The sequence below is a fragment of the Symphalangus syndactylus genome, chromosome 4 (genome assembly GCF_028878055.3).
Source record: "Symphalangus syndactylus isolate Jambi chromosome 4, NHGRI_mSymSyn1-v2.1_pri, whole genome shotgun sequence".
Lineage (NCBI taxonomy): Eukaryota > Metazoa > Chordata > Mammalia > Primates > Hylobatidae > Symphalangus > Symphalangus syndactylus.
In genome coordinates this window covers 98,209,729-98,234,150 of record NC_072426.2, presented here as the reverse complement: position 1 = coordinate 98,234,150, position 24,422 = coordinate 98,209,729, and the positions used below count along the sequence as shown (strand labels likewise).

Sequence of the window (24,422 nt, the reverse complement as noted above, 5' to 3'; positions counted from 1 at the left end):
AAAGGTGATTAGGAGACCTCAAAGCCTCCAGGAGGAGGTGCTCTGGAGCTGTGATGGAAGTTTAGGATGAGTCTGGTTCCTGTGGGGACTGGAAGCCCTGTGGGGCTTGCTCCCAAGGCAGGCCTCACCTCAGGCACTGGGAGGTGTGGGGCAGGGGATGCGGTCTGCTCTGTGTGGTGGGTGCTCCTGTCTGAGAACACTGAGGGCCCTAGATTCCAGCCCCCGTTTCTCCCTCCCTCCTGCTGATGGTGCAGACAGACACACACACACATGCACATACACACACTGATAATCTCACACATGCACACACAGACTCACACAACACACATAAACCCATGAACTCAGATATATGATCACATACAAATTCAGAAACATACACACACACACTCATACACACTTTCCCATATGGACTCACACAGGCACCAGCACACACTCATACACACATAGAGTGTCACTTGGGCTTGTCCAAGAGTAAGTTTGTCCTCCATCACAGGCAGGCCCCCACAGATAGCCCCATGCCACACTCAGAGATAGGTCAAGTAGCACTCTTACATCAAGCCAAGTGCCACATGGACACACTTCCCTTGCCACATCCTCACTCCTAGCCCCTAGCTGGGTAGCTACCCAGCCAGGCCCCTAGCAGGGACACAGCCCTTAGCCCTGCAGCCCAGCACCCAAATGATGCTCTGGCCATGGAGCCCTGTGCACCTCCCCAAAGCCCCCACCTGTTTGGGGGCATGCTCAGAGTTTGAGGAACCCTGAGTCCCCACACTGGGGCCATATTCCCTCTTGAGCCAGTTTTCCTCTGAGGTCTCTTGTCCCCACAGGAGGTGATGCCTCTGGCCACCTTCCTGTCCCCAGCCCCGTGGGCCTACCCGTTGGTCTGGAGTCTTCCTCGCTGACCTTCATCCCTCTGCATCTCCAAGTCTGATGTTGTTCCTCACACAGATGCTCAAAGGGAATTCGGACACCTTTCTGTCCTTGGTGCTGAGACCCCATGCTATCCTCCCAGTTCTCTGCTACCAGACCACCCTTCTCGAGATGGAGATAGATGAGGGTTGGGGAGCTGGGAATGTCCTTTTAAGGGGGTTCCTTATGGGGCCACGCCAAGGGCAGAGCCTAGGGGACGGACAAAGAGGTGGCCATCTTTGGGACCCAGAGGCCAGCAAGGCAGTGAGCTGAGAACCAGAAACATGGATGGAGGGACTTGCTATGGCTGGAGAAAGGCCAATCAGGAGACACACAGGAAGGTCACCCAGGTCACCCCTCTTCTGTGTGGCTGGGAGCATTCTCTTGGGATGGGAAAAGGGATTCTGGCCTGTCTCAGTTATCTACTGCTGCAAGAAAAAGAGTCTCAAATCAAGGGGCTTAAAAACAAGCCCAACTTTTATTTTATTCACAAATTGCCAATTTGGGTGAGGCTTAGTGGGGAGGGCTCATCTTGCTCCACTCCATTGTGGTCAGCTGGGGCAGCCCAAAGACTGGGCCAGGAGTTGTCTGAACCTCATTCACTCATGTGGCTGGCATTGGACACTGCTGTTGGCTGGGGCTTCAGCTGGGGCTATTGGCCAGGACACTCCCACATGGTCTGTCCTGTGGCTGCATGGCTTCCTCACAGCATGATGACTGGGTCCCAGGGGTGAGCATTTCCAGAGGAAGCTGTTTCACTGGTTACAATTTAGCCTTGGAAGTCCCATGGCATCACTTCCACTCCAACCACAGTCGAGGAAGGAGTGTCAGCTCCATAGTGTGAGAAGAGTATATGGGGTGGGATATATTGGTGGCACCAATGATTGGAAAATACAACTGGCATAATGACTGTTCTTTGTAAGCCTTCCTCATGAGTTTCAGCCTCCACCCTTACTCTAAATTTCTTCTTCTGTTTTTTTCTCCTTGGGTACACATCACTCACACCCCAGGTTTCAGCTTTCTCTTCTCTGTATACAATTCACAAATTTACAGCTCCAGCCCTGACCCGATGCAGGCATCAGAAACTCAAGCCATACAAAACTCTATCTCCCTGCCAAAGTTTGCTGTCTCTCTAGAATTTCTTCCAGGGACCCAGGCGTGGGTTCTACTTCATCCATTCCCCAATTTCCCCTGGTACATGGAATAATGAGAGACTGGAGATGAAGCCAGAAACTACATTTCACAGCCTCTCTTGCAGCTGGGTGTAGCCACGTGACTATGAACAAATTCTTTCTCACCTGTTTGAAAGGACACTGTGCACTTCTTCCTCCCTCTATCCTTCTGTGGCTGGAATATGCCCAGATTTGATCACAAGAATGAGCACAATATCCTAGGGGACAAAGGAGCTCCAAGATGGAAAGAACCTGGGCCCCTGAATGACATCATGAAGCAGAGTAGCCACGGAGACCATTACCTGAGAGAGAAACTTCTTTCTGATTTAAGTCCCTGTATTTGTTTTACCATTGCGTAGCCCAATACCTGAGTCTAAAGGCCTCAGGATCTTCTTCACCTTCCTGCTGTCCATTCCAGCTCAGCCATTCACCAGGTAGAGTCCATTCATTCTGCCTTCTCACTGCTTCCTGGAACTGTCCTTGCTTTGCCTGTCCTGCAGCTTCTCCCTTGTTTCCAGCTCTCACTTTCTCCCTCTTAACTACAAGACCTCCACATTGGTTTCTTTATATCCAGTCTCTCATTGTTCCATCCCATAATGTTCTTCCTCTGCTCAAAGACCTCCAATGGCTCCCTATTGCTTATTGAAGAACAAGACACCATCTTTCCTGCTTCCATCCCTTTGATCCTGCTGGTCCTTCCTCCTGGATTCCCACATCTGCCATTTTCTAGCCATCAAATGCCTACTCATCATCCAAGCCCAGATCAAGTGCTGCCTCCTCCCTGATGACTTTCACATGTTTCTATTGGAGTTCATCCTGGGCCTCCACTGATTATATCCCTCATCACAGCCTGTCTTAAGGCAACAGTTGTTTCCATGACCCACTAGACTGGACAGTAAGTTATTAGAGGGCAGAGACTCTGTCCTGGTCATCTTCCCATTGCCTCCACGCCTAAGATAATGCTGTGCATGCAGCAGGTGCTCAATATGTGCTTGCCAGTGAACACTCACTTTCCATGGCTGGGGGCTCACAATTCTGGGCACTGTTCTTGCCACAGGTGATCAGGGTTATCTTCCCTCTGGCCTTGAGGGCTTCCCCAGAGAATCCCGGAGTAACTGAGGGGTGCTGCCCTCCTCACACTTCCCTGGAGCCTGAGGAAGGAGCAGCTGTGAACATTCTGTTTGCTCTGAGTGCAGAATCTGTGAGTGGAAATGCACAGGTTTTATTGGCAAGGGCTTTAGAATGAGACAGACCCAGCTTTGAATTTCAGCCCCACCACTTTTTAGCTGTGGGAGGGACTTCAGGCATATTGCTTAACCTCTCTGAGTCTCAGTTTTCTCTTTTGTAACATGAGGTTACTGTAGCTACTTATCTCCTACAGGTCTTGTGAGCATATAAAAAGATAATGTAGAGAAAGCACTACATACAGTATTTGGCACAAATAAAGTGCTCACTAAATGGTATCAATAATCATAATCCAATTTCTTTCGTGATACTCCGTCTGGTAAGAGTGCATCAGGGCAGGCTTCACACTAGGCCTGGTCCACTGGAATCCTTGTTGTCAGATGGAGGTTTCTCTGTGGACATGGGTCAGAGGATGTGCCTTGTCACAAATGAGTTGAGTTAGGGCTGGGTTTTGCTGGGTGCTCCCAGAAGGTGGAGGAGAGGGAGCAGGGCTGGTGTCCAATGGGGTGAAGGTGAGGGGCTGGCTGTTTCCTAAGCCCAAAGTGGCTTGGTTAAACCAGATCTGGCTGGCAGGTGCCTATAGCCAAGGGTACAATGTCAGGGGTAAGATGTGGCAAACTTCAGGGGCTTCCGGGCAGCCAAGGGCTCTCTGCATCAGATAGGCTGCCAGAATCATCCCACAGCGCTCAGCTTCCTCTGATGTAAAGGATCTGGATCTACATGAGCAGGCTTGGTTTCCAGCAGAGGAGAGGTACTGAGGGCAGTTGGAAGTGGCCCACATACAGTGGGGTCAGAGAGGAAGATTACACTCACCCTAAATACCCTGCACGCTAATCCTGGGGACAGCAGACCATGTCCAAGTCCTCCTCACTGGCAGGGAGGGGCCACTGATTCGGGGCCTGGAGAGCTGAATCTGCAGGTTGCAGCCATTTGGACTAGAACAGGTGGGGCCAGTGGTGAGCTGGTAAATGGTGAACAAACAGCTCTTTGGTGGGGGGGATACTTTCATTTGTAGTACTTGCCCATTGCTGTAGTATAAATACTCCCACCATGGCTAATTTCAAGCCACTAACATAACATCGCTGAGTGAGGAGTTGGGAAGAGATGTGCACAAATGGCTGTTGGGAGCCAGTAGGAGCTGATTCCAGCACACCACTGGGTGGGGTCTGACACCTGCATTTGGGGAGAAAGGCAGGTATCTGTGGCTTCAGTGTACAGGGAAGTAAAGGTCACTATGCAGTGTAGCAAAGAGTGAAAGGAACAAGAATAATAGACCCTGGAGCCTAATACACTATAACAAATCCCAGCTCTGCTACTTCTTGGTTGTATGGTTCTTGGCAAGTCACTTTGCCTCTTTGTGCCTCAGTTTCCCCATCCGTAAAGTGGGGCTAATGATAGTGCCTCCTTCATAGAGTTCCAGTGAGGTTGCACAAGTGTACACTGGGCTGTGGTGGGTTGACAGAAATGTTACTTATTACAGTTGATCACACAGAGTAGTTGGAATGTCTCATTGGTCAGAATAATTTAGCAAGGAAAACCCAGAGCTCCTCAGGACATGTCCAAAGGCCTTGCTTTTTTATCTTTAAAATCTTGGATTTCCTTCAAGGTCAAGGATTTAAAATCTGCAGGCCCATGAACTACGTGAAATTAAGTTTCCCACATTAAGCATGTGGACTCATTTCTGTGAAGAGGGGCCACAGCTGTCATTAATTGTCAAAAAACGGTTGTCGTTTCTGCATCCTTCCCTCAACCCACAAAAGGCTTAAGAATTGCTGATGTGGAGCGTGTAGAATTCCCACACTCTAGGAATTGCCTAATTGCCCTGGAAGGGTTTTGGAGGAGAGGAGATGTTTGTAAAGTGTACGAAAGAAAAATGGCAGAGATGGAGAGACACACAGAGTCAGCCAAGAACTCTGAGATGTCTCTTCCTTGTTGAGACCTAAGGCTGGAGGAAACTTCCAGCAACGGGACAACCAAAAGGCTCACATTCATGCTCAGTGCCCCTCCTGGTTCCTGCATTCTCCTTACTCCCTCTAGTTTCCCAGGGGTCTCCTTTTCTCTTCTCCAAGTCTCCCTCTCCTCCCAGTGCCCTCTTGGACCCAGCATAGGTGTCCCCTGGGCCACCTCTTTGTAGGTGCATAGAGGCAGGGTTAAAAGTCGCTTACATGGGCCAGGCGCAGTGGCTCATGTCTGTAATCCCAGCACTGTGGGAGGCTGAGGTAGGCAGATGACTTGAGATCAGGAGTTCAAGACCAGCTTGGCCGACATGGTGAAACCCTGTCTCTACCAAAAATACAAAAATTAGCCAGATGTGGCGGTGCATGCCTGTAATCCCACCTACTCAGGAGGCTGAGGCAGGAGAATCGCTGGAACCCGGGAGGCAGAGGTTTCAGTGAGCTGAGATCGTGCCACTGCACTCCAGTCTGGGCGACAAAATGAGACTCCATTTCAAACAAACAAAACAAAACAAAACTCGCTCACATGTTGCTAAGATTCAGTGACATCATTTGTCTTCTTTATGGTTGGATTTTGTTTCTTTCAGGTTTCTGTAGTTACACTATAATTATTTAAGGCAAGGTCTGCCTCCGTTTTGAGTTGGAGGCTGTATTCGGTTTTTTATTTTTATTTTTTGAGATGGAGTCTCGCTCTGTTGCCCAGGCTGGAGTGCAGTGGTGCGATCTCGGCTCACTGCAAGCTCCGCCTCCCAAGTTCGCACCATTCTCTCGCCTCAGCCTCCCGAGTAGCTGGGACTACAGGTGCCTGCCACCACGTCCAGCTAATTTTGTTTTTGTATTTTTAGTGGAGACGGGGTTTCACTGTGTTAGCCAGGATGGTCTCGATCTCCTGACCTCGTGATCTGCCCGCCTCAGCCTCCCAAAGTGCTGGGATTACAGGCATGATTTCTTTTTTTTTTTTAAATCAGTAACATGGAAGCAGGTGGCAGATAGGTTTAATATGCTACTGCCTTTCCACCCAGCTTTGCTTTTCTCCTTTTTTCTTCTTCTTCCTCTTTATTTCCATCTCCCTTTCCCAATATTATTCTTCTTCCTCTTCCCCCCTCTTCCTCCTCCTTCTCCTCTTCCTTCTTCCTCCCTCCTCTTCCTCCCCCTCCTCCTCCTCTTCCTTTTTCTCCTTTCTTCTTCCCTCCTCCCCCTGCCCCTCCTCCTCCTCCTTTTCACCCTCCTCTTCCTCCTCCTCCTCCTCCTCTTCCTCCTCAGGGCCAATCCCACTCTACATCATTGCATTGTACATTGATAGGCACCTAAAAGTCAACTGAATTGTACCAACTCTGAATTACAACTTCTGAGGGCTTCTCCAGTAGCACCCCTGCCCACTTTATCAACAAGAATTTGTGTTTAAAAGGCAGAAGTCACCATCCTGTGACCCACTGAAGGTCGGCAACAAGAGGGCTGTCTCTTAACTCTGGTTCTGGGCAACACCACCCATGGGGTGCAGTGGAGTCTGCCAATATTCTATTCCTACTCCCTCCCCTCTTAGTAACAAAGTCCTTTGTGTTAGTCAACTTGGACTGCCAGACAAAATACCACAGACTGAGAGGCTTAAACAACAGAAATCTATTCTCACAGTTCTGGAGGCTAGAAGTCCAAGATCAATGTGCCGGCTGATTCTATTTCTGGTGAGGGCTCTCTTCCTGGCTTTTAGACAGCTGCCTTCTTACATGGCCTGTCTTCTATGCATTGGTTGGGGGTGGGAGGTTAGTGGTGTCTCTTCCTTTTCTTAGAAGGCCACAAATCCTCCCAGATTACGCTCTACCTTTATGACTTCATCTAACTTTACCTTCCTAACAGCCCTATTTCCAAATACAGTTACATTGGGGTGCAGAGCTTCAAATGAATTTTTTGGGGGACACACTTCAGTCCATAGCAGCCTTGAGTTTATCTGAGGTGGCAGTGTACCCAACTAAACATGACATTTCCCAGCCTCTCTTACAGCTATATGTGGCCAAGTGACTCAACTGTACACAGTGAGGTGCAGGCTGAGGAGCGGTGTGGGTTCCAGGAAGACCTATTCAAAGGGAGAGGGTCCCTTTTACCTCTTGTTCCTTTTCCTGTGGTTTGGAATGAGCTGATGGTGCCTGAGCTCAAGCAGCCATCTCGGACTCCGAGATGTCGTAAGGAAGAAAGCTTCCTGGGTTGGCAGAACTGAAGACAGAAGGACTCTGGGTTCCTGGTGACTGAGGGCTCCCCCAAGCTTGGACTGCCTACCTCCAGTCTGGGAGAATATCTGTCTTCCATAAGCCACTATTTAGGAGTCTTTGTTATTGTCAGCAAATGCTATTTCCAGCTGATGCATGGAAGCTCACCTGGCCCTGAGTTTTGAGCTTCAGGCAAAGACATTCAAAGTTCCTCTAAGGCCACTGCTACTTTTCCTCCTACCCTCCCTTCTTTGGAAGCATAATTTTATCCAAGAGTTCCCGATTCATGCACATTTGTCCTCCTTCTGTCTTTTGTTTTTTTTTCTTTCCTCTGCTTTCTCCTCTCTCCCTCCCTTTTTTTTTTTTGAGATGGAGTCTCACTCTGTCGCCCAGGCTGGAGTGCAGTGGCACAATCTCGGCTCACTGCAAGCTCCACCTCCCGAGTTCACGCCATTCTCCTGCCTCAGCCTCTCCGAGTAGCTGGGACTACAGGTGCCTGCCACCACGCCCGGCTAATTTTTTTGTATTTTTAGTAGAGACGGGGTTTCACCGTGGTATCGATCTCCTGACCTCATGATCCGCCCGCCTCGACCTCCCAAAGTGCTGGGATTACAAGCGTGAGCCACTGTGCCCGGCCTCCCTCCCTCTCTTCTTTCCTTCCTTTTCCTTCCCTCCTTCTAATATTTATTGAGCACCTACTATGTTCCAGGTACCATGCTAGCTGCCATGATTAGAAGTAGGTATAGGAGATAATCCCTTCTCCCCAGTAACCCAGAATCCAGGCTTTCTGGACAACATGAAGAGAATACGATGGCAGGATAGAGCAAAGGAAAGGGCATTAAATCTGATAAAAAGGGCCTGGGGCGTTCCAGAAGGAGGTCACACTTGGCCTGAGATCTAAAGTAGAACTTTTGTGTTGCTGGTAATAAGGAAAAGAGGGTGGAGGACAAAATCCCAGGCACAGGGACCAGCACAGTGTTACTTTATTCGGCTTCATCATCTGTAAAATGGGGACAGTAATAGTAACATGAATAAGTGAATGGATGGACTAGTAAGTGTACAGTTGAGTTACTTTTTAATATTATTCTTGTTGGCAATGTGCTGTTCACCCTGGTAGGCACAGCCCTGTATCAGTTTTGGAGACAAGCTTCACAGAGGACATGTGACTTCCTTGTCCATGGTCACACAACTATAAAGAGGCACTGCTCAAAACCAAGTGTCCTGGTCCCTGGTACAGTGACCTTTATATCTTTACCCTCTGCCTTTGCATTGAGTGCTGAGGGAATGCAAAGTGAGGGAAAGATCAGTGTGTGGTGGGGGAAAAATCTAGAGGGCTTCCTGGAAGAGGAGAGTATTGAGAGCATTTTGGTAGAAAGGGAAAAAGGAAGGCATTTCAGGGAAGGAATGTATGATGGGTGCCATCCACCAGGGTGTTGGAGGATGGGCTGGGAGGCTAGCTGGCTGGCAGAGGATTTGAACTCTGAAGATTGGTGAGACATGAGGTAGAGCAGGCAAACAGAGGCAAGATCAGAGGATGAACCATGATTACAGGCATCCTGATGGCCAGGTAGTGGAGTGAAGCTCTAAGCCAGTGGGCCACAGGGAGCCACAGGAAGTTCTTGAGCAAGAAGGCTGGTCAAAATGAAATGAGACTTTGGGGAGAAAGGAAAGAAAGAAACAAACTTGTCTTTACTAAGAACCAGTATGAACTAGGCAGTAGGTTGGCCATTTTCAAATTTATTACTTAATTTGAGCCTCACTACAGCCCCATTAGGTTGGTATCAATGTCCCCATTTCATAGATGAGAAAACTGAGGTCAAGAGAGACTTAGCCTTAAATATGAGTCAGTGGTGGAGCTAAAAGATAGGTTAGACTGAACCTAAATCTGTGCTTTTTCCACTGCACCATGTGGCTTTATGATGGTCTCACTCTAGGTATATCTCTTGTACTGTGAGTGTCCCAACTAAGGCATTTCCTAGCCAGGGCTCGAGTCTTTTAATAGCCCAGATATCCTCTGGGCTCACTCTGGGTCACACTGGGCATAGAGGCCTTAGTACTCTTGGGAGTTTTGGGGACTCCCAGCATGGGATAGGATTAAGTGCTTGGCTTCCAGGTCTGAAAGAAGTAGGTTCAAATCCCAGCTATACTGTGCACGAACTGGAGAGTAATATGCTTTAGCTCACCGAGCCTCAACCCAGGTGGGGCAGCGGGATGAGCCCTGGATCGGGAGCCAACCCAAGCACAGGCTGAAACCCTAGCTGGAAGCGATAAGCACTGAGGAGGTGAAATGGTGTCTTTATTATTTCAAAATAATGAGTTGGAGGGGGTAGCGAGGAAATAAACTTGCCTCATTGTTGAGACTGGGTGATGGGTTTATGGGGGTTCATTACACTATTCATTCTACTGCTCTGTCTGAAAAATTTCCATTAATAAATAGGCTGGGCACAGTGGCTCACGCCTGTAATCCCAGCACTTTAAGAGGCTGAGGTGGGTGGATCACTTGAGGTCAGGAGTTTGAGACCAGCCTGGCCAACATGGTGAAACCCTGTCTCTACTAAAAATACAAAAAATTTAGCTGGGCATGGTGGTGCATGTCTGCAATTTTAGCTACTCAGGAGACTGAGGTGGGAGAATCACTTGAACCCAGGAGGCAGAGGTTGCAATGAGCTGAGATCAAGCCACAGCACTCCAGCCTGGGCGACAGAGTGAGACTCTGTCTCAAAAAAATAAAATAAAAGAAAAAGAAAAAAGAAAATCTCCATTAAAAAATAAAATAATAACAATAACACCAAAAACCTTTTTGAAAACCCAGCTATGTTCACCACACCCTCCTCTAGCTGGAACAGCATCTCTGGCTCCTAGGCACTGTTCTGCTTTAAAACTTCATCAGGCAAGAGCAGCCAAGGTGAGAATCCCTGCTTATAGCCATCTCTCACTAGCTGTGTCCCTCAAGCCAGTGTCTTCCCCCTGCTGAGCCTCAGTCTCCTCATCTGAAAAACGAGGTGAAGATTCTTTTAACTTTTAAGTTCAGGGGTACAAGTGCACGTTTGTTACGTGGGTAAACTTGTGTCGTGGAGGTGTGTTGTACAGATTATTTCATCATCCAGGTATTAAGTCTAGTAATGGGGTGAAGATTCTAATGACCTCATGGAACTGTTGTGAAGTTTAAGTGGAACGATATAGGATCCCATGGGCTGGGCATAGCCCTTAACAGATGTGAGCAGGTCAGCCTGGGTTTTCCAGTCACTCTAAGCACCACCAGGCCGCTCGCCACATTCAGCGAGGAACCCTAAGCCAATACGTGCAGCAGAGGCCAGCCGACGACCTGGCAGGGGATAGGTCCCACCTTCTGGGCAACCTTTACGAGTTTTCTGTGTAAGTACTGTGTGCTAACCGATTGCGCCGCTGGAGCTGCAGCCTTATGAGTTTTCTAAAGCACAAGAAGTTCATCACCTAGCGGGGCTTTTTTATCTGCCTTTCCTCACTGCTTAAAGACCAAGCCCACATCTTTCCTTCTCCTGTCTGCTGTCGGAGCATAAGTGTGTGCCACACGTAACCAGGTGTGCCAGAGTCAGAGGGGGGGTGGCTTCTGTGGAAGTAGGAGTGCAAGTGTGGAAACAAGTGAGTGCGTGTGTTGACAGGCACCTGCATTTGTGTTGGTTGTGCTTACTCAGAGGTCCACAGGCTTGTGGCAGATTTCAGAAGCTGGTCCTTCTTCAGCAGCTCTCTCGGAGGCACACCTCCCTGATCTGCATCTATGCGGAGTTACCCAGCACAAGGACACCAGGGTCACTGTGTCACCACCAGAGGGACAGGTAGGGGGATAAGATTGGATGGTGGAGGAAAGGCCTGGGCTTTATCCGCCAGCCCTGCCACTGGCCTCCAGGACTTAGCCTCGGTTTCTCAAACTGTGTCAGGGATGAGTAAATGGGATGAGCAGCCCTTGGCAAGGGGTAGGCGCTAGGAAATCGTCAGTGAAGGAGGGAGTGAATGAATGCAGGCCTGTGTGGGGACTGCTTCAGCATGGCAGACAAGGTGACGTGTCAGAGCCTTGACGGTGGGAGCTCCCCAGGTTGGGAAGGGACGGACACCTGGGCCAATCCTCCTGACAGGAATAGAGAACGAGGAGGAAACAAGGGCAGAAGGTGGAGCGGGTGGAGAAGAGCAGGGGAGACGGTTCGCAGCAGGAGAAAAGAAGCGAGGAACCACAGGGAGGGGCCTCCTGGACAACGCTCCCAAAGCCACGCGAAAGTGGAAGCGCGGGGCCTCGGGATGCTCATCCAGCCGGCCGCCCGCGCGCTGGCCAGGGTTCCAGGGCTCCTTCCTGCTCCGCCGGGCTCTGCAGCGCCGCCTGGTGGACACGCGGCGCTCCGCCCGGGCTCCAGCCGCCCGCTGGCGCGCCGAGGATCCCGCAGCTGTTCCGCAGAAAGCTGGAGAGAGTCGGGGGGCGCGCCTTGGGGAGGGGCATTTGTCCCTCCGAGGAGGCTCGCACCTCGGCCTGGACACGCAGCAGATACTGGCACCCACCCTTCACTTACCGCGCGCCCGGGGTGACTCGGATCCGTCCAACACGTCGGGGAATCCTTTCTGCCCTCACCCCCGGGCGCCCCAGCGCCGGAACGCTGCTGCCTCTGTGTAGCTGCTCCCGGCAGGGGTCTCATCAAACTTTTAAGGGGCTTTGGTTTTGGGTTGCGTTGATAAACTACCAAGAAGGGGCACGAAGGCACGAACGTCCCGGGTTAGTCTCCCTGTTGGTCCCAAGCCTGAATCCTAGGGCGGGAGAATGTCTAGGTCCTTCCGGGCCGGCAAGGTGTGGTGGCTCAGGGACCCCTGTCCGAAGACGCTAGGGAAAAGAGGCACAGCTTGTGGGTCGCAGTGGCCAGGAGTGCGTGGCTGCTGCTGGCGAGAGAGTGGTAGACGCCTGGCTTTCATGTCCTGAGCTGCGGGCACTGGAGCGTGGGACCCCGGCTGCAGCACCGCCACGCGCGCTCGCCCTCCCACCTGCAGGGCGGGGGATGTCTGTTCGAGAGGCCGGGGCGACAAGCCCGCCGGCCAGGATTCTCAAGGAACCAGGCCCAGCCCAGCCTCTCTCGGCCGGACCAGAGTGGGAGCGGGGCTGCGGCGTCCAAGGACGCTGCGGGCCAGGGGTCCTGCTCGGCGCCAGCTCCTTTTCCTGGGGTCTCTCGACGTCCGGACATCAGGGTCGGGGGTGCGGAGACGGCGGCGGAGCCAGAGTCCCCACCAAGTCAGTTCCAGGCGGCGGCCCGCGCGCTCCCCGCAGCGTCCGGGAGGTCGCTGGGGTGGCTTTGCGTGCAACCCGGGTAAAGGCCCTGCAGCCGTGAGGCTGGCGCTGGGAGGAGGGTGGAAAATCTCAAAGTCACCAATCCCGGTGCAAATGGCGGCAGGGGCCGCGGGCTGTCGGACGCAGGCGAGAGGCCAAAGGCTGACTCCGCGCGGCCGTGAGTCCCCAGAGGCAACGGGGGTACCTGAGCGCCGAGGGGATCCCGAGACTCGGAGAACCCAGAAGAGCCTGACCCCAGGGAGCGGGGAGTTTGGGGTGCGCTCTCAGAGCCGCGACTCCACGGTCCCGGAATCCCCGGAAAGGGCGCTCTGGGCTCAGAGCTCCCGACCAGCAGGAGGACCAGGGCTAGCGCCCAGGCCTGGAGCGTCTGGGAGGGGGCGCTGGGTCTCGGGCCCCCTACCCCCCAAAGGGACTGGGACTTTTTTCTGCGTGCTTCCTTCGGCGCTTTGGGCAGCTCTGTCCTGAGGCCCCAGCTGGGGAGAAGACAGCGGCCCGCGCCACAGGGAGCTGCGCCTGGACCCAGACTCCCGTCGCGCTTCTGCAGAGCGGGGCCCTAGGTGCCCACCTGGTAGCCCCAGAGAGGCCGGGCCTGGGCGCCGGGACGCTCGTGGGGCCGCACTTGGAGGGGCTTTCCGGGTCCCTGGCCGGGCGCGCTCTCCTGCGGCGCGGACTGGAATAGAGCGCCGGCCGCAGAGCCACCCGGACGGGGAAAAGCAGCAGTGGCGCCGGCCAGCCCCGGGTCCCGACTCGAGAGAGGAAAGAGCCGGCGGGTGGGGGTGGGGGTGAGGGCGAGGGTTGGGGGGAGCGTTTAGAAGGCCTTGGGAAGCCAGAAGAAAAGAAAAGAGGACGCACTCTCCCCTAGGGACCAGAGGGTCCCTGCGTACTCTCTACAGGCCCGGGACACAGGTTCCCCCAGCGCCGCTCCGCCTCCCAGTCTATTCGGCTTGCCTGCCGCGGGCAGGGGAGGCTTGGAAGCCAACGCAGGGGCAGCGCGCTGCCCCACGTCCCCGAGGCCCCGGCCCAGGCCCAGCTGGCGAGTCTCGGCCTGCTCCACTCTGCACAAAACGAAACCCAAACGCCCAGAAAGCTCAGGAGGGAAATTTAACAAAAACCCTGTCCCCCGCCACACACCCCCTTTCACTTTTAACAAGCCAGCTGCCAAGAGAAAATTGAAATAAAAACGAAATGATAACTAGCGAAGGACACTATCTTTCCAAATGGTGAAATATCCTCTAAAAATACGTTCCCCAAGGCCAACTTCGCGGCTGGTCGCCCCTTCCGACGCCTTTGCCTCCCAGAAAATCACAACAAAGGGATCAGAAATTCGGCCACGGTCCCGGGAAGAAGGAGTAGCAGTGAGGCCCCGGAACCCACTGCGGCCGAAACTGCCATGCTCTCTTTAACCAAAATAAAAAAGATAAGAAGAAGTAAAACCCTTTAATACATCAAATATACGGAATTTTAATCTTTAAAGCGATACATTGTCTATTATTTTAGTACATGACGTAAACCTTGTCCCCTTCTCAGCGGGTGGACTTAAAAATTAAAAATAGTTAAGTGTTCCTTTTAAAGAACAAAATAAGGCAAATGAGGTTTTGGAATAGAATTTTTTCTTTTTCTTTTTGTTGTTTTCTTCCAGAATACATACAAAAAAATACCCATTCTCTTCGATGGTATACACCTTAAAAATAATTGCAATTTGAAATCAGAGCTGACAAATTGTGACTTTTTTTTCATTTTTTGTAACAAACATGCATGTAAATTTGTGTTTCAATCAGACATTAAATAACGTACAATACAATCATAGCAATTTTAAAGTAACATTAAAGAGAAGACCTCTAGTTCTGTGGCGGTTTTGCTTTTATTTATAATCTACAAGGGATGGGAGGGTTTGTTTTCCACATTTTTACCCTCAAGTTTTAAATTTTTTCCCTCCTCTTTACCTACAGAGCTCAAACTAAATAATGCACTTTTGAACCACGGGTCCGCTTGGAGCTAACATAAATAAATACCAGTGTCCACCGATGCAGTCCTCAGATGAACACTTTCTCAATTATTTTTTCCTTTTTTCTATAAAAAGTCAAATGGTATTTTTTCAACTTTTATAAAGTTTGGGTGGGGAGGTGAGAGTGGGGAGAAGGGGAGTGTCCCACTGGGTCTCGGTCGCTGCTGTCGGGTAGATAGATACGGTATATATTTCTTTCCTTTCGTGGCCCGAGTCCTCCCCACGCGCGGGTGTCAGCAACCTGGGCCGTGATCCCGCCCCTCCCTGGGCTCCTCCCCTCCCCCAGCTCCTTCCTCTCCCTCGCTCGCCCTCCCTGCCGCCCTCACTGATACCCCAGCGCCGAGGCGGTGGTCAGTCTCTGTCCGTAGAGGGCGTAGGGGGAGTAGTAGGGTCCGGTGGCGGCGGGCACCGGCACGGGGGCGCCAGGCGTGGGAAGCGGGCTCTTGGAATAGGGGTGGTAGCGGCTGCTGAGTCCCAGCGCGTGGTGGGGGCTGCGCAGCGCCAGCGTCCCAGGGCTGCCTGGTGCGCCCGAGGTGGGGATGTGCATGTGGCAAGCCATGGCGGCCGCGGCGGCGCTGGCCAGAGATGACGAGCTGGGGTAGCCCGACAGCAGTTTGTCTGTCCCGGGGAATGCAGTATGGGTCCGCAAGTGGCTCAGCAGCTCTTCGGACGTGGCGAAGCGCTTGTCGCACGGCCCGTTGGCCGACACCCAGTTGCAGATGTGAGGGAGCGGGTCGTTAGGAAGCATAAAGCCGTAGGGGTAGAGGGGGTGGCCGGCCAGGGAGGGCGGTGTGGCACCAGCAGCCGCGGCGGCCGTTAGCGAGGAGTGCACACCGTGCAGCGGGTGCGTGGGGTACACCAGCGGGTATCCGGACTTCAGCGCCGCGGCCGCAGCGGCCGGATCATGTGCGCAAGAAGCGCTGGCGGCCGCCGCCCCTGCCAGGTGGCTAGCGCAGTGGTAGCTGAGGCAGTACGGGTCCCGGCACAAACTGGCTGTCATCACGGACGGCGGAGACGCTCCGGCCAAGGGGCTGGAGCCGGCCGGCTTACTGCAGCCCAGAGACCCGGCCGCGGCCGCCGCCAGCTGCGCCCCCACCAGGCTGCCCGGCTTGGTAGGGTCAAGTGCCACGCCGTGTGGCAGGAACTGGGGCGGGTAGCCGGCGTAGGCACCGGCCAGGCTGCCTGGGTAGGTCATGCCCGCGGGAGGCAGAGGAAACACTGTCTGGCCCGGCTTGTAGGGTGACACGGGAGCCACCAGCCCAGAGCCCAGCACTGAAGAGGAGGTGGGCGCGCTGGGGCCGGAGCCGGAGCTGGAGCCCGATGAACCGCCGCAGTCCGAGCCCAGAGTCTTGCCTCCCGGGCCCCCATCCGGATGCTGGTTCACATCCACATTAATCCCGCCGCCGCAGCTAATCCGGCCGTGTGCCAGCCCCGTGGGTCCCCCTTCGGCCGAGGCGCCCCCGGTGCCCTTGCCGCCGCCGCCCACGTCGGTGTCTTTCTTGTCGTCCTTGCCCTCCGGGGCACCCCCGGCCGAGGACAGCATACCTCCCGGCGAGCAGGCCGAGGCGCTGGAGCTCGGGCTGCCTGTCCTGGGCGTGAATGGCTGGCAGGTGGCGCTCGGTACCCGGAATCCCGACTTCTCCGACGAAACACCCCCGCCGCCGCCCCCGCCACCGCCCCCGCCTCCACCGCCGCCTCCCGGCTCCTTCTTATCCGAGCCAGGTTTGGAGTACGGCTTGAAACTCGACTTGTCTTCCACGCCGATGTCGCTCAGCTTCAGGGGGCCCGATTTGGTGTCCTTGTCGCCCGCAGCGCCGCCGCCGGCACCGCCCGCGCCGCCCCCGTTGGAGGCAACCGAGGAGAGTTTGGAGGAGGGCGAGGGGTCGGGCTTCCCGATCTGCGAACATGTTTGCGCCAACAGCGCCAGCGGGCTCTTCTTGGCATCGAGCTGCGGGGTCAGACGATGGGGGGGAGGGTCACACAGAGAAAGAAGTGGAAACCCTTTAGAATCCTGGCTTCTGAGGTTTAAATGCCTCTCCGCAACAGCCCACGAAGATCCTCCCAGCCCTGAGGCGTAATTCTAGGCGGCACCCCCTCTTCAACACCCACTCACAAACATTCTCGCCCTTGGGAAAGGCAGCAGATTGCTCCCCCCGCCCAACCACCACTCCCAGCAGCATCTTTCCTGCCCTCTCTGAGCGCTAACTAGATTTTTAAAAAGCAAAATGTTTTGGTTTTCGGTTCCTAGACCCAGAAGCGTACCCCCTCCCCACAAACACTCCTTAATTCTTCAGAGTAAGGGCTCGGGCGGCTGGCGCCTCGGAGGCTGTGTGCACACACTGGCTTCTGGGGATCCGAAGGACGGCGACTTTGGAACCGTATTTCAGACCTCCGCCTGCCTTCGGTGCCGAGTGAAGGGGCCTGGGTCGGGGTAGGGGCTTTCATATCAAAAGGAGAAACAAGTACTGGGAGCCTTGCTCCCTAACATTCACGCCCCATTCCACTTCCTCCCCCTTTTCCGCCCTAGTTTTGAGGTACGGAAGCAGTAGCCTCTTCCCCCATTCGGGAGCTGAATCACTCCGACTCCCCCACCTCCGCCCAGATCCCGAGAAAAAGAAAGCCCTAGGGTGGCAGCCAGGGTAGTGGTCCCAGTGCGATCCAGAGAGAGGGTCCTTACCTCGATGGGGCTGACAGGCGTGGAAGGCAGGGGCTGCAGGTACTCGGGGTGCAAAATGTGGCCAGTTCGTGCCGTCAGCATCTTCAGCACCTTGATTGGCAGGCGGTTGGCCTGGCGCAGGGGGTCAGAGGGGGGCACGGCGTGCACAAAAGGCTTGGTGCTGCCGGCCGGGGACGAGCCTGGGCCGGGGCCGGAGCTATTTCCAGAGAGCGCGCTGGTCCAGGCAGGGTCTGCACCGCCGCCGCCGCCGCTGTGCTTACTGCTTCTTAGGGCAGAAAGCGAGGGCGCTGTGCTCATGACCCACCCGCGCGCATGGGAGCAGCGGGGGGGAGGGCTCCGGGAGGCGCGGGGCGGGCTCGGGGCTGCGCGCTCGCCCGGGGAGCAGGAGCAGCGGGCGGAGGAGGAGCTGGCGCGGCGGCCACGGGCGCCCAGCGCGCCTTCTGGGCGCCTGGAGCCAGACGCGAGTAATCCTGGGTGGCCCGCAGCGGAGCCGTGGCCGGGCTAGAGGAGCCGGCTGGACTGCGGGAGTGCCGGGCGGCTCGCGGTGTCCGCCTCGGGCTGCTCCCCTGCGCTATGTTTTCGCGGCCCCGCGCCGGCGCTGCGCTCTGCGATGTGAGCCGCTGCGTGTCCAGCCGGGGCTCTGGCGAGGAAACTCACTTCAAAAGCAGCTGCACCAAGGGGGAGATTAAAGCCTTTGCCGCCTTCCAATCAAATGGGAGCCCGAGGTGATTGGAGGGTCAAGGGGATGTGACGCGTCCCGCGCCGCCGCCAGGACTCTCAGAGCTGGTTTTAATGGGCAGCTCCCTCTTCGCCGCCTCCCTGTGTGTCCCCTCCCTCGATTTCGCTCCGAGGACGAGATGGACATTTATTCTACGTTTGCCATCCGCCGCCTCCCTCTTTTTTCCTCCTCGTCGTTCTTCCTTTCCCCAGGTCGAAAATAAACTGAAACCTTCTTTTGGAGGCGGGTGCGCGTGAGGAATAGACTGCAGGGGTGTCCAGAAAGAGCACCGGTGGGAGTGTGGACACCGGCCGGACTGTCAACTCCAGGGGCGAAGGGAACCTGCACACCCAGTGTTTTTTCCTTCGCAGTAATCGAGATCCCGCGCGGCGCAGCGCAGCCACCAGGGTAAGAAGGCAAGGTGGGGAGCCGGAGCTGGAAGAAGCCCGCCCGCCCGCTCTGATTTCCTCAGATTCCGCGGCGGAGAAACCAGAAGCTAGATGGGCAGTCGCAGCGGCGGCGGCTCAACACCGCGAGGAGGGCTGGGCTCTCCGCCCTTCCTGGCCACGTGACGCCCGGGGACGCGTAGATTGGGGCAGCAGCGGGGGTCACATGTTTCCTCTGTTTCACACTCAGTCTCTCCCCCCAACCCCCCATTCTTACTCTCCTCTTCCACCCTCTTTTCCTCCCTCCCCCACTTCTTTGGGCATCTCCACCCCTCCATCAATTGTCAATGTTCCTCGACCGCAATCAATCAGTTACTTGTCAGCTCTTGTCAATCCTCCCGTGATTTATGTCAGCTTTTGTTGCTGATTACAAGGCGGGTGCGACTTGAAGGGAAAAAGAGAGAGGGAGAGAGAGACGGAGAGGAAGGAGGAGATCGAGAGGGAACTGGAGGAGGGGAAAAGAGGAGCGGCCTCTTGGGATGGGGGTGGGGTGTGGTGGGGCTCTAAGAAAAAGAATGAAAGAGAGGAAAGAGGCGCACGGTGTCAGGAAAATGAATAGCGAGAGTAAAGTGCGCAGGTGCGCCCAGGGCGCCGAGAGGGGCGCGCAGGCCTGGAGTGTGCGCCTGCCCTCTCGGTGTCGGAGAGACGCCCTTCCACCTCTGGGGGCTTCGGTCTGTTGGGGTCGCAGAGTTCGGGCGCGGCTCCGGGTACCCGAGACCAGCGGCGGCAATGTCTAACACGGGAGATTTCCCGCCACCCCACCCCGCCGCCGCGAGTCCCCGCGGGGCCGTGTAGCGTGCGGAGGTCAGGCTGCCACCCGCCGTAGTTCCCTAACCCCAAACTCGGAGACTTCTAAGAGCCACACCACCAAGGAACCTCGAGTCCTGGAGGTCAATGGTGGGGTAAACCTCGCCTCAATTCTTTGAGCCCCTCGGGTCGTAAGCAGGGCTGAGAGGCTGCGAAGAAGAGGCCTGGCCATGGGTGTATGGGGGAAGAAACATCTCAGGCTCACTCAAGCCCCCTCCCCGACCTTCTCCCACCTGCCGCCATTCCCGCAGGCTGGGGAGCCAGGGTCACTCGGGGCTGCTCTCAAATTTATTGGAACGCCGAGTCGGAACGACCTGCGCTGGGAGAGCCGAGGGAAGGAGCGAGAGAGGGAGGGGGCGGCTGCCTGTGGGAACGCGGGTTTTTCCAGGGAAGCGGAGCGAGACTGCAGCGTTCCCCTCGATTTGCACTGTCACTCGGGTTGTTTGGGAAGAAAAGGGGAGGCGCTGTGCGTGCCACCGGGTACCTGGACCTGGGTGCCCAGTGTGTATGCATGCCTGTGGCGCTGCGTGAGTTATCGGGACTCTGATAGCGTCCGGAGCGGGTTCGAGGGTCTCCTCCAGAAACTCGCAGAAATTAGAGGGGGTGGGTGGGGAGGAGGACACACCCCCTTCCTCGGAACGACTTGGAAGACTTTGAATCTCCCCTCCTCCGCTTTTCCGCCCCGGCTCTTCTTTTGTTGTCAAGTCCTTTTGATAAATGGTGGGCCTGGGAGCTCTGGGAGTCGGGAACCAGTCTGTGCCCGCGTGGGGGGCGGGGGCCGAGCCTGGAGACCCGGTTTCGACCGGGGCGCACCTGGGGCTGAGCCGCGTGCGCGCGGGGGTCGGGTCTGGAACCTGCCCTCGGCGTGCTCGCCCTCTCCTCTTGGCCCATCTCACTCCCCTCCCCCACCTCACTCCCCTCCCCCACCTCACTCCCCTCCCCCGCTTCTTTCTCTGTCTCCCACTCCGCACGGGTACCGAGAACTTTCCGGGGTGAGTTTTAGAATTTGCTCCTAGGCATTCTTTTTCTGCGTTTGGATTCTATCCCTTGATTCTTTGGGTGGGTAAACTTTATGAGATGGTAACTTGACTGAAAGCTCATTTGGAGAGAAGAGGGGACTGAGGCGGTGTGTGCTTGAGGCTGATGTTTGTCAGTGTATGTGTAAGAGCACACCTGCATTCAAGGGGGTTTGTAGTGTCCGTGCGACATCTGAGGAAGGTGAGTCGGCGAGCGGGTGGCGAGGCCCCACGCTGAGGGAGGCGGTTGTCTGGTCTCCAGGGAGCGAGTCCCAGGTGCGCGTTTCGGTGGGCAGGACAGTCCTACGCTGTCTCTGCGGGGCAGCGCGTCTGTGAAGCACTCTTATCCTTCGGGTGTCTCCATGTGTGCCTGGTCATTGAGTGCGCGGCCGTTTAGGTGTCGACCCAACCAATGGTAGTGCTCCTAACGCCGCGAGCCCACCTTTGGGCCGCTATCGCCGCGGCCTCCCCGCGAGGCCCGGGCACTGAAATTCTGGGGGCTGCGGCAGGGCTGCGGGTGACGCAGCCAAGGGCGTCCCTCCCCAGCCTCCAGACTCAGCTCTTCCCCCTCTCCTCTAATTCCAGCAGCTTATTACGCCAGCGGTTCAGGGGAGGCAGCCTCAGCACCTGAAGCCTGGGGGAGCCGTGGAGTGGCTCCCGCGTCCCCCGGTGTGGCCGCACACGCTCGTGGGGCTGCGCTGTGCTGCGTGGGTGCGGATCGTGGCCAGCGTGCGTTCGCTTTTCTCAAAACTCCACTCCGAGGGTCCGAGCGCATGGGGGCGCCTGGGGGCCTGCGCGCCCTGGGCTTTTGGGAGGCGCCAGCGTCCGAGCCTGCGCACCTCGCGCAGGAGGCCAAACCCCCGAAGGCCGCGCGGGCCCAGGGGTGGGGGTCATTAATTACTCTGCGCCAGGCCTAAAGCCTCCAACCCCCAGCAGCAGTTGGCGTGGATGTCCTGCGGATTTTATTTGCACACAATGGAAATAATTTGTTTTCTCTAAAAAAGGAGTGGGCAAGGCAGATATTGGAGGAGAGGGTGGGAGGAAGAGAAGGAAAGGGAAAGAGCTGAGGAAAAAAGTTTGAAAATGCCTTGAACTGTTCACTGTCGAGATGGCTAATCAGTATTGAGGCCGGAGGGCAGGCGGGCCGCCTTTCACCGCCGCTTCCCTTTCATCTCGGGCTCGGCGGAGGCGCTCAATTAAAAGCCTATCAGTTTGTAAGTAAATCAACGCCTATCAGAGTTGTCACATCAAACAAAACGATTATTATTGCAGCCCGCCTCCCCTATTAATCTCCCTCGAAGATAATCCGCCTGACAGGTCAGGCCCGGCAAGCTGGAAAGCCTGGCCCAGAGCACCCAAAGAGTCCCGGACTGGCGCGCACCCCCGGGGGCCTCCCCACCCCAGTCCTGCCCCGCCTCGCGGTCCTTGGGAGCGGGGAGAGAAAGCGCGCGCGGAGGCCTCTGCACCCAGGTCCGCCCCACCCGACTGGGAGCAAGGCCCAGATTCGCGGGGCCAGTAGGGGACAGTTCCCGTGTGGCCCTCGCCGCTGCTCGGGGCAGGGTAGAAGCCTGGCGTTCAGGAGCCGCGGCCCGGCCTTGTCCCGGGTTCTCGCCACGGCCTGCGCTCTCCTCGGCGCGCCTCTCCTGGCTCTCATTTCTTTTCTTCCTCCCTTCTTTTTATTTTCTCTCCCGCGTCTTTCTGGGCTCCCCCATCTCTTTCCTTCATTTCCTTTTCCCTTTTCTTACTTGCCAGGGAGTATTTCCCATTCTGGCTCCCTCTTCTCGGTGTGCCGTATAAACCTTTCGTGCGCAGCCACACTGCCTGGAGTAGGACGTTCTCAAGGCCGGGGTTAGTTCTCCCGCGGCAGGGTTGCCCCAGGAGTGTGCAGTTCCCAGAAACTCATGGCAAAGTCCTCTATAATCTCTTTCCGAGCAGGGGCTCTGAGAAGCTCTGCGCCTGTTTAAGGGTTGGGTGGGTTTGGAGGGGTGAAGAGGAAGAAGAGGGAGAGAGACTGGTGGACAGTTGTCCTATTCTGGAATTAGTATTTGGCCTTGGAATTTTACAGCTGCAACGTTGCCGACCTCGCTGTGGGCGTTGCCCGGACTTTTCAAATATGTAGATAAGACTCACGGGGGCATCCGGGCCTTAGTAGTGACTGTGTGTGTGTGTGTGTGTGTGTGCCTGATATAAGTAAATACACCCAGATAACTGCCTCTGTGGCCTCAATTTAGTGTCCCAAGAGTTTGGGTGGGGCCTGGCTTCTAGAAGGCGCAAAAATCGTGGCCTTCTTCCCAGTGGCCTCCGGCTTCCTGCTTTGGGATGCCTCGGAATCGAGCCGGACCCGCCTTTTTCTGCGCTCTTCCTCCACATCTGTAGACCCAAACGGCCACTGCCGGAGCCAGGTGGAGCCAGGATTGAGGGGTAGCTGAAGTGTCTGTGAGAAAAGGGCTGCCCGGGGGAGCCCAGGCCTGCCACCTGATAGGTCGGGTTCAGTGCCCCGCGAAGGCTCTCCGCGCCAGTATCTCGGACGACCCCCAGAGCGCAGCAGTATTGGGCGTCAGGGCCGAGCCTCTCGCAGCAGTCACGCCGCAGTCCGAGGCCACAGACATCCAAAAGAGCCCACTTCAACTTGCATGGTGCATGGGGTCCAGGACCGGGGGGCCCCCACACAGGGTTTCCGAAAGCCTCTCCATTTGTCTGCACTCTGCACCGCCGACCTTGTAGGAAATTTATTTCCATGCCCAGAAATATTGTTTGGACACAGTGGCTCAGTTATCTTCGCGCCTGCTTTTCTTAAATATATTTCACCTTTGCCACGAAGCAGATATTTAAAGATCTGTAGATACCGTAACCCTCAGCGATGCGGGACTCGCTCTGGTTATAGATAATATTCTCTGGGTGGTTATTTGGACATAAGTTCTATCTCCAGCTCAGATGACACCCAAGCAGGGGCTGTAAAGGACACTTGCTCTAGAATGTTTTCAACTGAAATATATGTCCACACACGGAGAATTTAAGAGTATTTTTATATTTCTCTCTAGATCTAAATATTCAGATGTGTTAATTACATGCCCTGGAAGCTGGAAGCGATCAGTGGTGTTCACACTGGACGTGGAGCTGTTTGTATAATTTTCATCTTCCTGCACTTACACATGACGCTCAGTCTAATAAATTCAACCTTGTCATTTTTAGAATCGACGGGATTTCTCTGGCTGTCGTTTGCGCTGCATTTATCCGAATAAATCCAGCTCGCAGGCATCCTACAAGAAACGGCTCCCGGCTCGCGTGTACGCCGACACCTCGGCTCAACGCGGGACTCGAGGTGGCTTCTAGTGCCCGGGTGGCTGCAAGTCTGGCCTCCGAGGGAGGCTGGACAAGCGGCGCCCCCAGGTCGAGCGGCCTCTCGCTGCCTGGCAGTGCCTGGCAGCCCCCACCTCTGCCGATGCTTCGGGAACCCGCCTGGCCAGGTTAGCCCGCGGTGAAAAATGAAAGCAAATTCCCCAACAGAGGTAGCCGGAACTTTTCTCGACGAAGGCTCCCTCCTGTGCCTGTGTCTCGGAGAACCCCCAGAGCGCTGCAAGTTAGCAAGAGAGATTCGATGGCGGCTCTGGAAGGCGCGCGAAGGGTGGGGCGGGGGGGCAAAGAGGCCACTGGGTGATCCAGCCTGGCCCGCGGTGAAACGCTAGAGAAGGCGCCTCGCCTTCCTTATTGCAATGCAACTCCTCGGCCCCAGACGGTAAAAATAGTTTCCAAGCTGCCGCGGACGCCCAGGATGTGTTTGCAGAGATCAAACTGGGGAGGAGGCAGCTTTGTAAAAGTTGCAGAAAGATTAGCCGAGAAGCGTCCGCCCGGCGGGGCTCAAGAAAGCTTGGGGACAGCTCCACGTTCCTTGGGGCGGAATGGCCCGAGAATTGGCCTGGGTAACCCCCTGCCCACTTCTCTGTCCTCACTTCGAGCCAGCGCTTAAATAACTTCCTGCCGCCTGCCCTGCAAACTTCCCGGCGCGGCGCCGGCGAGGCCAGGACACAG

The 24,422-nt window shown here is 55.4% G+C and overlaps 1 protein-coding gene and 1 long non-coding RNA gene across 2 annotated transcripts; one reads left to right on the top strand and one right to left on the bottom strand.

Moving 5' to 3' along the window:
- Positions 1–14,147: 14,147 nt before the first annotated feature.
- On the bottom strand, positions 14,148–18,834 carry ZNF503 (zinc finger protein 503). The gene is made up of 2 exons (XM_055275644.2): positions 17,407–18,834; positions 14,148–16,677 (listed from the first exon to the last, which is right to left on the bottom strand). The coding sequence occupies exons 1-2, from the start codon at positions 17,701–17,703 to the stop codon at positions 15,052–15,054; spliced, it is 1,923 nt and encodes a 640-aa protein (XP_055131619.1). The 5' UTR covers positions 17,704–18,834; the 3' UTR covers positions 14,148–15,051.
- On the top strand, positions 18,394–23,591 carry LOC134736489 (uncharacterized). Its single transcript, XR_010120541.1, has 2 exons — positions 18,394–18,532; positions 23,435–23,591. It is a non-coding gene; the product is annotated as an uncharacterized lncRNA (long non-coding RNA).
- The last annotated feature ends 831 nt before the right edge of the window (positions 23,592–24,422 follow it).